This window comes from Narcine bancroftii, chromosome 10 (assembly GCF_036971445.1).
Source record: "Narcine bancroftii isolate sNarBan1 chromosome 10, sNarBan1.hap1, whole genome shotgun sequence".
NCBI classification, from domain to species: Eukaryota; Metazoa; Chordata; class Chondrichthyes; order Torpediniformes; family Narcinidae; genus Narcine; species Narcine bancroftii.
Genome location: NC_091478.1, coordinates 73,086,247 through 73,099,791, shown reverse-complemented (window position 1 = coordinate 73,099,791; position 13,545 = coordinate 73,086,247). Strand labels below are relative to the sequence as shown.

Here is a 13,545-nt window from a genome sequence, read left to right as displayed (position 1 = left end):
TTGCGCACTTTTACTCGGCTCAGCGAGCCATTTTTGTAGTCCAATTTCTACCGACCTGAGGAAGCGGGTTTCTCTCTCCACAGCGGGCCTCTTCGAACAGGTAAGGCATTCTCCTTCTTCCTCCGTTGTCTTCTATTCCTCTCTTCTTACCGTTGTTTTTGATTTTTCTTTTTTTGTCGCCATCTTCTTTCCACCTTTATACTCACTTTTCTTTAACTTTTATTTCTGTGCCTTTGTGTTTTCCTTTGTTTTTTCCAACTTTTCTGGAGAGGGCTGGAGTTCACCGTCCGGCCACTACTGCATCACGTGACTCCTGCTCGTTGCTGTGTAGTCTTGATTATTCTATTGATTTTGTGGACTGGTTGCATCACTGTCTGGTACGAAGGTGTCAATGTGCAGGATAGGAAAAGATTACAGAGTTATGAACTTGCCCAGAGACATCACGGGCACCAGTCTTCACCCTATCAAAGACATCAACATGAGGCGGTGTCTCAAGAACGCAACCTCTATCCTCAAGGACTCTCACAACCCAAGCCATGTCCCTTTTACTCTGTTCCCATCATGAAGGTGGTACAGGATGAACACCCCTCTGCCATCAGATTTCTGAATGGATAATGAACCACGGACTCTACCCCACTTTCTCTCTGTACTCTCTTTTTTTAATGTAATTTATAGCAATTTTGCATCTGTAACACTGCTGTAGAACATTGATTTTTGTGATACTTTGATGACAATAAATTCTGGTCCTGATTTGAATTCATATTTAATTTGATCAGCCAGGGAGGGTTAATAATATGGCATGTAAAGAATCAATGAAATGCCTCCAGTGGATGGGCTCCAGGGCTCATGAATGTGACCACAGGAGAAAAATGAAATGCAGCATCTTGGTTTAACTCTTGCCCCCCTGTTGCTTCTCCCACATCCACAGGTGGTGCAGGGGAGCGCCTGCTGATGCCTGGGACTGGCTTCTTGACCCTCGGAGCTGCAGGAGCTCTGGCATTCTGCCAGGTTGTGCGAGAGGAGTACCCCGATGTCTTGTGCAAGCTGAATGAGGTACTGATTTCAACCAAAAAAACACATTATTGAATTGCCACTGGAAAAGAAATAAATAAAAAAACTTTCCAAGCATTATATTCACAGCAAAATAGCTGCTTTACACACTGCTTTGAGGATGAATAATTTGATACCTTTCACTGTAATTTAAATGAGAAATGAAATCTGTTTCTTGAATTCTCTAATTTTGCATTTTGCATTTTGCATTTTAGATTTTTGATTTTTAAAGACTCAACAAACCATAAGCAAATCAAATTATGCTCTATCTAGTGTATCTATCTAGTGTGTGTGTGTATAGATAGATATACTAGATCGAGTCTCAACAAACCATAAGTAAATCAACTTTTGTGTGTGGATATATTCACAGAGTATGTGTTAATCCCATCTCCTTACCTCTCACCCTATACAATTGATGAAGCGATCAATAAACTTCTATTAATACAGAATCAATTAACTATTTTTCTTCACAACAAAATCACACACACACACACTGTCTGGGCCATCTTCCTTTGCAAGTAGGGGGAATTACAAACTGGGTGCCAAAATAATTCAAATATGGTTTCCATATTTTAACAAATAGTTCATAATTCTTCCTTATATTGTAAGTGATCTTCTCCTATTATCTCACTGCATCAGAATGCAAGATTCAATATCAAGATTCAATTTATTGTCACGTAATAAAACAGTGTCATATTACATGAAATTGCTTTAGTCTGCTGTAAAGTAGACAGATTTGCTATCGGTAGAAATTGCCTGAAGCGCTTCTTAGTCAGAGAATGAGAAGCAGAGGAGAGTCCTCCCCCTCCACCCCCCCCACCCCCCTCCACCCCCCCCCACCCCACCCCACCCCTGAGTCACTGAGTGTCTGTAGATTCATCTCCAGTGCTTCTGCAGCCAATTCCAGATCTGAACCTCCGACATGGTCAGGAATCCTTCAGCACCTGCTTGCATCCCAGTTCCAATACCTGCTACCCCTTCCAGTGAGTCTACACCAGAAGTAGCACTGCTATTACCCACACACATTTTTGACCACTTTTAATCACAAAAGATAGCATATTTGATCATTAGGTTTTGTCTAATTTCTTATTCATAAAGTAGTCTCTCAATATCTATAGAGGGTTATGTATCATTGATTTCATGTAGATTTTGAACTGTAAGCCTGAAATGTGGATATTTGCAGTGTCATTCCTCTTCCTGAATCTGGTGCAAACATTTAAATGCCAAGAACTGAATGGCTGCTCTTTAAAAAAAAACAAATGTACAGTAAAACCCCTGGTATCCAGAATTAAAGTAACCAACAGCCTCAAGCAAAAAAAAATCAAACAGAATAAATTTTAGAAAATTAAAATAAATAAGAATAAAATAATAGGTAAAAATACTTAAGTTCAAAATTGTAAAAGTAAATGTTTTCTGAAGTAACACATAACCCTTTAGTGAAGACAGGAGCAAATACTCATAGAGTCAAGTGCATTGGTCGTGCTTTGCTTGTTGCAGCTGTTTGAATAAAGTTGTGTGAAACAGCAATGGTGTCGCACAGGATGAAGAGATGGTTGATGCCGCTCGCTGTTGGGGTGATTTGGTTAATACAATCAAAACACCCGAGTGTAAAGGCAGAGATTCTCTGCCCTTACATCAGGAGACTTACCTCCATGAATGCGCTCCAACGCACCGACTGCAATCCCTTTTGGGGGAAGGGTCAGCGGCAGAGCGCTGCGCTCCACCACCCTGCATAAATGTACTGCCACTGAATGCAGGCTGATGATGTTGCGGTGACATCGTCAGCCTGTGATCCATCTCATTCATCCCTCTCCCTTCATGACCCCCTCAGGCAGGGGCCGTCAGGGGGCGGCTGATGTGGGCTGCGATAGCCCTGCTGGCTACTCCGGCACCTCACCAGGCCGCATTGGCCTTCAGGACTGCTCGTCACTGGCAGCAGCTTAATACACAGCAGAGCAACTCACCCATAATCCCCCCACGCAGCTGGAACCATTCTGGGAAACGCAGAGCAGTTCCAGCTGTGTGGGGGATTATGGGTAGGGAAGACTGCCATAGCTCTGCTGCTTATTTATGATGGGTTGCACCACAGCAACAATCACCCCACTACAGCAGCTCTGAACGAGGCACCGCTCTGCATAGAAGCAGCACTGGAGCAATCTTCTAGGGCTGCACCTTAAACAGGTAAGTTTAAAATTTTTATCTGCCTCTGCAGCAGGCCTCGAAGCATAGGCTCAGCATGAAAACACCCAGAATCTCCTTATCCCTGCTTAGTACCAGTCAGAGGTTTTATCTTCAAACTTGGGAGAGGGGGAAGGGTTTGTTGTCTATAATATAATTGTTCGTTTTTCAGGCGGCTTTGGGAAGGGGAGGAAGCTGCAGTGATAGTTAAATGTTTTCAAAGAATGTGACTGGAAAATAAAGTAAAATGTTTTAAGGTTTATACATTCATGCAAGTGAATCTTCTTCAATGTAAGCAGTATCATTTTTTTTCTTTTAAGCTGTTTTTTCTTAATGCAGTTGTATTTGTTAGGCATTGTAAGACTCATTCAAGCAACCAGAACATACACTTATTTGGCATCTACCAATCCCATAGGTGCCAGGTAGCAGAGGTTTTACTGTATTTTACTGTATAGACCTATTCACAATTCTCACAAGTAATTAGAAGTCGCCTTTCTCTGTTATCATGAAATTACATTTCCATTTACTTGTAACCTCAGTATGGTGCAAATTCTTCTTCTCTCTGACAGGTGAAGCTGAACATGGGTGTAGCAACCCCAGATCGGATAGCAGCAGGTTTTGTCAATCACTTGGATGTTGGTGAAGCAATTGGCACGATTTTGGAGAAGTCATCTGTTTCTCATTATGTGTTTTGTGTGAATACCCCAGCTGAACTCAAAGCTTTGATAGTGGAAGGGAAAATCTGAAAGGAATGTCCCTGTACCAAGTCAGCATTCTCTACTGCATGTATAATTTATTTCAATTTTTAAGTCCTTTTCACTACGGTGGTGTGTACTTTGCTGTAGAACTAGTGTTGTGTCTGTCTCTGCTGATCCACGCACTAAAACTGATTAAGTTTCGAGCCTCCTGGATTTAGAACAAGCCATTCAAACACTTTCTCCCCGCATTTATCAATGACCTTCTATCCCCTTCTCATTTAGAACATGGAACTTTACAGCGCAGTACAATGATGTTGTGCCAACCTACATAAACCTATTCAGCAAACTAAATCTTCCCTCCCTCACATCCATAACTTTTTATTTTTCCTACATTCATGTGCCGGTCGAAGAGTCTTTTCAAATGCCCCTGTTCTACCAGCCTCCACCACCAACCCTGGCAATGCATTTCAGATCTGCTGCGACTTATTCTTGGGCAGCCTCTCCTTCAAAGAAACTGTGCACATCTCTTTGACCACTCCCTGAGGCAGGAGCTCCCACATTCTTGCCACTCTTTGGAATTTTTTTTGTATCTGATTGGCTTTCTTCGTATTGATATCAGGTGAAAGGAGGGGTGCAAGAGCTGGTAGTTACAGGTGTCGCAATTTCAAATGTATGAACAATTCAATTTTGTTGAATATTGCCTCTTGTCAAATGAAGTAATGTCTACTTTTTGTCAAGAACGAGGAAGTGATATTTATTCTCATTGGCCATTTTAACCAATATTCAATTTTTATTATGGGTTATAAATAACTAATCCAACAGTAGTCTGGTATCTTAAAAATATTTCTAATGTGAATTTCTTATTGTAAATTGATATCTGTCAATTTTTTTGCATGATTTAATAAAATTAATGTTTGTTCTAAAAGCTAATTGAAGAACTTGTTTTTGTTACTGTTGACTTCAAATAACACATGCTCTGTGTACATGTGAACACCTTGACATGTTTAAAGTGCCTAATATACAGTTTCATGATCGTTAAAAGTCATTAATTTCTTTGGTCCGCACATTATGTTAATTAATGGGAAATCCCCAAAAATGCATCTTCCTCAAAAGCCTCGTGTTACTCAGAGGCAAGAAACCTGGAATTGGTACCAGCATTTTCTGTGAAGAACGAGGGATGAAAGGTGGGAACAGTCTGCACGCCTCAGGACCCAAAGTGGCCACTCGAGCATGTCATAATTTTTGGAAGCAATTGTGGTGGTTGCCACATTGCACATGGGAATCACAAAAATATTACGCACATCAAACATCCAATTACACTGAAATGCCCTTTAACCCCAGTACGTTTTGAAGGGTAGGAGGAAAGTGGAGCCCCTGGGAAAAACCCACACAGACATGGGAAGAACATACAAACTTACAGACAGCACGGGATTTGAACCCTGGTCCCAACCGCTGGCTCTGTAAGTGTTGATCTAACCACTATGTTAACCGTGTCACTCAAAGGAAGAGGAAACCAGTCCAACAAGATGAAACCTAATGCAGATTTGATACCAGGGCTATGTTTTGATAGAAAAAAAATTGCATTAATGGCCACTTTTGTTCAGGGATTCAAATCCTCCCACCAACACTTCTATCAGCTAGAAAGACAAGGGTGTCATAAACATGGGAGCCCTTCCATCTGAAAATTTCCCTCCTGGCGACACACCATCTTCACTGCCACTAGATCCAAATCCAAGAAGTCCATTTCGAACAGGATTGTGGGCGTACCCACAGCTCAAGGTCTGCAGTGGTTCATGATGCAGCTCAACTCTGCCCTCTCAAGGGCACTGAGGCAAAGGCAATCAAGTTCTGGTGTAGCCTGAGAAACTCGCACCTCCTGAATGAAAACAACCTTCTGATTGGATGAAATATTGTAAGCAATGCTTGCTTTGGACTGACATTTTACAGCATAAGAGAAGCTCCAAATGGTGAAAAAACTGAAGACCACTACGCAGGCCATTAACACTCACACTGTATGATAGGTCCAACCTTCTTCATTTTTGAGGAACCTGATCATTTGAACTTCATGCACGAATGACCAAAATTTGACCACCTTCGCCATTGAGCAAATTATTCATTCACCACCCTCAGTCCTGTCCACTTAATGCACAATGATCTTTGTTTCTGCCAATGTTACTCCACGATTTTCTCCCCATTCCCCTTTTTAAAACATCTTTATTGAGTTTAATAAAAAAATACACACATATAGATCTAATACAAAAGCTGGAATATAAGAAAAAAATAAATAATTTGTACTTTTCAAATAAAAACTTGATCATATATAGTACAAATTGTGTGCACCCTTCCAAATCAAACCCATTAGATCAAAATATTTTTAAAAACATAAAAAAGGAAAAAAAACCCTCCCACCTAATAATCGAACCCCTCCCTCTAAACAAGGCAAACTTGCATAGGTAATATATATTTAGGAAATGAAGGATGACATTCAGGACCAGACAACACTGTTCAGGAGCATCTCCAAATACCCTATTAAGTTCTGGTGATACTCCATGAACGAGCCCCACATCTTATAAAAATTCACCTTTACATCATTAACATTATATCTGTTTTTTTTTGTAAACTTAGGAAGGACATGACCTCCTGTAACCACTGAGTCGGCAGAGTACTATCCATTTCATCAGAATTGCCCATTTAGCTATCAGTGAGGTAAAAGCTAAAATTCGCTTCTGAGATTAAGTCAGTAGTATTTCCTCCTCTTGAATAAAAGAACCAAATAGAGCAATTAAAGTTTGAAAGTAATTTTTACAAACATTTTCTAAACTAGAGCAAGACCAGATCATATGTATCAATTAAGCCTCAAAAATGTTTACACTCTTCACATAATGGATCAACATCAGAACAGAAGGAAGGTAACTTTTGAAATATGTGCTCTATGTACCACCTTGAATTGCAACAAACAATGTCGTGCTCAAAATGAGGATTCATTAATTAAATTTAGAACAATGTCCCAGTCCTCATCTGGAAGTGGCAAATCTAAGTCATGCTTCCAATCACTCTTGATCTTAACTGGGGAAACTGTTCTCAAATCTATCAAATTATTACAGATAATTGCTATTGTGCCTCTATGAGAAAATTGAAAGTCAAAAAGGACATCAACCAGATATTAAATAAAATCACAAAAAGCAATATACCAAAAAACCCAGAGATCTTCCTTTTAAGTAATATAAGAAATAAAGAATTTGGACTTGATTTGGATGGAGCACAGAAAAGATTTATTATGATAGCCCCAGCTGTAGCAAAAAAATGTATTATGTCAACCTGGAAATTAGAAGACAACTTGAGAATACAACAATGGTACATAGAAATAAATAAATGTATTCCATTAGAAAAAATAACACATAATTTAAGAAATAACATCACAATATTCGAACAAATATGGGAACCATACATGAAATACAATAGAGAAATCCTACCATGGACCTCCTCCACCTAAAATGACAGAAGGAGAAGACAACAAAATGAACTGACTCAGTATATAAAAGTAAAAAATAAAAATTTCTTGTTTATTTTATTAAGTGACAACATTGTTTAACGGATTTAATGTATCTTATAGATTGAACTTTGAATAAATGGGAAGGGGGAGAGGGAGGGAGGGAAGGGAGGGGAGAAAAAGGGGAGAAAATTACACTGAATATATTCAAGAGAAAAATGTCTGTATGTATTTTGGTCAATATGGTTTATTGTGTAAAAAATAAAAATTAAAAAAAAAAAGAATGTTTGTTTCAGAAATCCATGGAAAATCAGAAAGCTTGGACTGAACAAAATGTCTGACTCGCAGATATCTGAAAATAATTGAGTAACTTAAATTTTGCTTTCAATTGTTCAAAAGAAGTGAAATTATCTTGAATGAAATGAGTTTTAAAATTATGAATCCCCAGTCTACACCACTCTCTAAAACCTGAATCTGACAGAGAAGGTTTACACCCATTCATGAGTGTGTAACTATTTCACAGCCAGGATCTCTGCATGGTGAAAAGCAGAGTACACGTAGAGGACATGAGTGAAGACATAGTGACCACAAAATTCAAAATAATTAAATTTGCCTGTTAGTTCTTATATACCTTCCAGCCAACATCAAACTGAATGAGTAGCCCAGCTCTGCATGAGTATCCCCACTGCCATATTCCAACTTCAGAGGGAAATTGAACTTTAAGACATTGAGCATTAGGGTGGGAAATAGTACTTTGGTTTCCACATGAATGCATACTTGGGTACAATGACAAATATATGAATCAAAGTATGGTGATGATTCCTCCATTGTATATAGTTATTGTTGGTTACTGTATATACGGAGCTGGCCCGCCCACTGATGACTCAGACCCTATGACTCCTCCCCCGTGGTCTTGGGCCGTAAAGGTCGAGCTTTTCTGTATATTAAATTGTAGTGCTCTATCAGTAACAACCAAGACTAAGCTGAAGGAATGATAGGCTTTAATATACAGAAGAACCTTCCAGGTATAGGAATGGAGGGAAGGGAGAGGAGGCTCGACCTTTATGGCCCAAGACCATGGGGGAGGAGTCATAGGGTATACAGTTTTTCACAAAAACATTCCCTTTAATAAATTATATTTATAAATTTTTAGACATACAGTACGGTAACAGGTCCTTATGGTCCGTGAGACTCTGCTTCCAAATATCCCAATTAATCGACAACCCTCATGCACTTTTGAAGGGTGTGGTGCGCTGTAAGACAGAATCAGACACACACAAGGTAAAGAATGTACAACAGGCTTTAATCCACAAAGACTTCCACAGAGCCAGGCTGGCTGTAGCTGCAGTAACTCTGAGTGAGCTTCGGGAGGCTGGCACAGGCTTATATCCCAGAGGGTGATTGACACCCGACCGGGTTGGGCTTGATCCATTCAGGCCGACTGATTGACAGCCAGCCAGGTGTTGTCCTGTCCCCTTACACTCCTGCAGGTACAGGAGTACCACCACAAAGGGTGGGAGTAAACTAGAGCACCTGGAAGAAACCCATGCAGACACAGGAAGAACATACAAACTCCTTACAGAGAACTCTGGGATAGAACCTGGGTCACTGGTGGTGTAATAGCGTTGCACTAACTGCTATGCTATCGGTGCCACCCAGTTCTGAATCCCTGTTTCTTTGTCGAACATTCTTGATTGTTCAGCTACTTGCTTGTTGTGAATAATTTTTTTTATCAAATAGGTTATGTTTTTGCATATATACCTATCTGGCTTGAAGAATTTAAGATCTGTTACATTACATGGAGGGTTTTTATTGGTTTCTTTAATAACATTTTGACCATTCTCCCTGAAAATTTGAAAGCTAATATCAATGTAACTAAGCAATTGGAATACACTAATATTTTGTGGTTAAAGTACATCATTCTCAGTTTGAAATGCAGCAGTTTCCCCCTTATTCTTTGGTAGTATTTAAATGTTTCTCCACAGAAGAATAAAAGAAAGGTGACATTAATATCATAAATAATATTCAGGTAGAAATAGATAGAGGCTTGATAATTGTGTGGGAAATGGGAATATGGAATTGGGAGTTGCAGATAGTGAAGCAGTTTTAGAAACATTTACCTTTATCCCAGGTTAGAACAAGGTTAGAGTTTTGTTTTGGGGGGTTGCAAGAACCAATTGTTTTAAATGAGCATTACCTTTCAAGTGTGATTCTATCTTGCTCATGTACCACTACAAAATATATAGTTACTGTCAATCTTTATAATGAGTTATGAAGCACCGGAGTGATCTAACTGTCACACTCTGATGAAGATGTTTCATACGCTGCCACTGCTTTTTCTAGGTGTGCATTGACCTTACCCTTTCCTATTTCTCCAAAGTTTCAGGATTTGGCATTGTTGATGTTACACCCACAGCCCACTGGATCTTTGATTACACATGCTGCGAAAAGACTTTCCATCAATGCTATTAAATAATTGCTTGTCAAACCACGTTGGTGGGTCTCCCAACACTCAGATGGAAGGAAAATCAGCCCCTTGGACTTACTGTGATCTGTCTCCTCTGAGGAAATGGAAATACTTTTGCTGCTTTTACAGATTTCTATGAAGGCTGGAATCAGGCATGAAGCAAAAAACTACCGTCAGATACATTTCATTGCTTTGTGATATACAGCATGGATGAGTGCTTTTAGCCCATCTTGTCCATGCAGAGCAAGTGCCTTTCTGAGCTGGTCCCATTTTCATGCATTTGATCTGTAACCCTCTAAACCTTTCACATTATGTTCTGGTCCAAATGCCCTATAAATATATTCTAATTTACTACCGAATGTATTTTACTCCCATCCAGACATTTCCCTTCCAACAAGATGTAAACAAAAAGAAAATATTGCATTATGGATCATCAGAAAGGAACTTAAGAAGTTGGGTCACTTCTAACTTGGTAAAAGAATATCTTTTCTTATTTACAGGAGTTTGGTGTTTCCAGTAGGGTCAATGTTATTTATCCCTAATTACTTTCAAAACACAAGGAGAATCTGACATCTTAAACAGTGAATGGACTCCCTCGGAATTATTAAATATGGAATCACAAGGTTTCAATCCAGTGACGAAGAGGAAATTATAATATGTTATTAATTCAAGGGGGAGTGCATCTTGAAATGGAAATTGTCGGTGGTATTGCTCCCATGCTCCTCATGCCCTGATTTACTTGGTGATAGAACCAACAGATTTGGGAGTCCTATCAAGAAACAATAGTTTCTTGCATGTTGTGGGAATTATGTTCATGCAGACAAATGGAAATCATTCTTCCTCAAACTAGTTCATTTAGAGCTACATGTGATACAAGCAAATAACCCAGCTGAAGTCAATGGATCACATTCTCTGAACAAATTCAATTAATTGAAACACTGATTAAAAAGTCTTGAAGAAAATGAAACCGTTAGCCTCTTTACTGTTTACATCACCAACAAAATATTATCTTGAGCTTGACTTGCATCACATTCGCGTCGCATCAAATTGCATCGCATCACATTGTAAAATGTTAAAACAGAGCAAAATGCTTTAATATTCTAGAACACTCATTCTAAACACTACCCCCCATGAGCCACAGCACATTCGAGGGCAGCCACGGACTGAAAGCATAAAATATTTGTAATGTTTTTATGTAGTTGTAGGAGAGAAGTACAGAAGAAACCAACTAAAATTGACTGCTTCACAGGGAAGGGGGGCGCATAAAGATTGAGCAGAGTCCTAAGGGGGCCATAGACAAAAAAATGGTTGAGAATGGGTGTTCGGTTTTGTTCTGTTGCAATCATTTGCTGTTTTATTCATATTCTGACATCCCGTGAGCAAATTGCTCTAATGGCAGGGCCAAACAATGCTCTCGCTTTGATCTATGTCAGTTTTACAATCCAGATTAATTTACAGGCTAAATCTAAAGAGGGAACGGTAAAAAAACGTTGTTGAGAAAGCACAGAATAACAAAACAGCAGCGGGACATCGATCCAGTGATTTGGGTGGGAAGCAATACTAACGAAGATGGAGACACAATCTCAGACACTATCTGGTTGTGTGTGCTGAAGCCATTAACATCTCACCCCACGGATAACATTTCCACACCCTGCTGTTGTACAAGGTTAGTCTTATGATGTCTCCAATTAAAAGAACAGAGGAGCACACTGGAAATGTTCCTTAGGCATTTTAATGAGAGAAGGCCTCTCATTAAGATGAAATATTAATTTCTTTCACACAATTAACCTTTCAATTCTATTTTGATTCGAAATATATTTATACTGAAAATATATTCTGCAGATGCTGAAAAATATACATTATTTCAAAATTCATTTGCTCTGATAGTTACACAATTTGCAAGCCCCAAAACATTGATTTACCTTTTACCTCCGATGGACGTTGCATGACCTGGTGAGTTTCTCCAGCACTTTTTTGTATTAGCAACAATCACAGCATCTGCAGACTTTCTTCTTTCATATGCATAAACAATGACCAACTTAGCCCTATGCAGTAATGCAAAAAACACTGCAGTCTATTTATTTCTGTCTCTGCATGAATCATTAATGTATCAAAATCATTCCAGACAATTCACTACACATCCTCCTTTAAGGAATAATACTGCAAAATTACTTTCTTCTGTCAGCAGAAGAAGTGAGGTGGATCGGATCTGATCATTTTAGTTTACGCCATCTGCAGACTTTTCTGTTCAACTCCATTTTCAGAAGAAATTTCTCCCTATCTTTGTCCTAAGTTTAACTTTTTTCCTTTTCTTATTTACGACAGTGGCCCATTGCTGTGGTAATGTCTGCAACCCTGGGCTCTGTCAAGGAGCTCCTGAGACAGAACTAAATGACAATTGCACGACCATCTCTCACATGGTGAGTGTCGGAGTTCCACGTGCTTGGAAATTTGAGAATTACTATTGTGGATCAGAATTAGCAGCGAAGCTCCACCCTGAATAAAAACCTCTTTTGATGAAATAACCAAGTAATGCTCATCTCTGCATTTCTGAAAAACAGCTTATCACATTGTAAAATGTTAAAACAGAGCAATCATTGGTGAAATCATACTTGGAGTACTGCGTGCAGTTCTGGACACCTTGTTATCTGAAGAACATCAGTCAATTGGAAGGGGAGCAGAAGAGATTCACCAGGATGTTGATTATAGGGAGAGGTTATTCTCTGGAGCGAAAGAGGTTGAGGGGTGATATCGAGATTTACAAAATCATGAGGGGCATAGATAAAACGTCTAGTCATGGCCTTTTTCTCAGGGTGTATGATTCTAGAACCAGCAAGCATCAGTGTAAGTTGAACAGAGACCACATTATAGGCCCTTTACCAAAAAAATATCTAAACCTTCCCTACCTTATTATGCTCTACTTTTCTTCCACCCTGTCGAAGAGTCGAAATGCTCTTATTGCCACCACCACTCATGGCAATGCATTTCAGATACTGACAATAGGGGTAAAAAACTCACCCCTGATGACTCTTAAACTTTCCTTCCTTCAGCTTGTACAGATATCCTTGGGTGTTTTTTCTTTCTTTTTCTTTCTTTCTTTGGCTTGGCTTCGCGGAAGAAGATTTATGGAGGGGTATGTCCACGTCTGCTGCAGGCTCGTTGGTGACTGACAAGTCCGATGCGGGACTTGGGTTTTTGCTACTGGGAAAAAGTACCTTATCCATGTCTCTCATAATCTTGTAGGCCACTATTGTCACTTCTTATCCTTCTTCACTCCAAAGAGAAAAGCCCAAAAGGGGTAAGATTTAGGAGGAACCCGAGAGGAATTTCTTTCACTCGGAGGGTGACCCACATCTTGAATGAGCCGGGGATCCATGCTCACATTGCTCCGTTTTTTGGATATTCAGGGAAACTCTTGGCGTTTCATTCTGATATGATTTGCCAATTGACGGTCATCATCTTTTTTTTTCTCTCATCGATGCTGTTTCTTGAAAAACTCCCAGTCAAGTTTCCTCACCCACTTTAGACAAGTTGGCCTTCCTGTCTCTGTGGTTGCTCCAATTTAAATTGAAGGCACTGGTTTTAGACCTGAGATGTTCTTCCTCAAATTCCATCTGGAATTCAATTGCATTTGATTTCTGTTCCACAGAGGATCGTTAACC

At 39.5% G+C, this 13,545-nt stretch overlaps 1 protein-coding gene across 2 annotated transcripts in view; it reads left to right on the top strand.

Annotated features, from left to right (window-relative positions):
• The window catches only part of LOC138743962 (uncharacterized), a 38,146-nt gene extending 33,290 nt beyond the window's left edge, over nucleotides 1–4,856 (top strand). For both annotated transcript variants that reach the window (XM_069899517.1, XM_069899516.1), the window contains exons 5-6: nucleotides 929–1,053; nucleotides 3,798–4,856. In XM_069899517.1, coding sequence (XP_069755618.1) covers nucleotides 929–1,053; nucleotides 3,798–3,974 — 302 coding nt within the window. In that variant the 3' untranslated portion in view covers nucleotides 3,975–4,856. The remainder of the gene's footprint in view (nucleotides 1–928; nucleotides 1,054–3,797) is intronic.
• The last annotated feature ends 8,689 nt before the right edge of the window (nucleotides 4,857–13,545 follow it).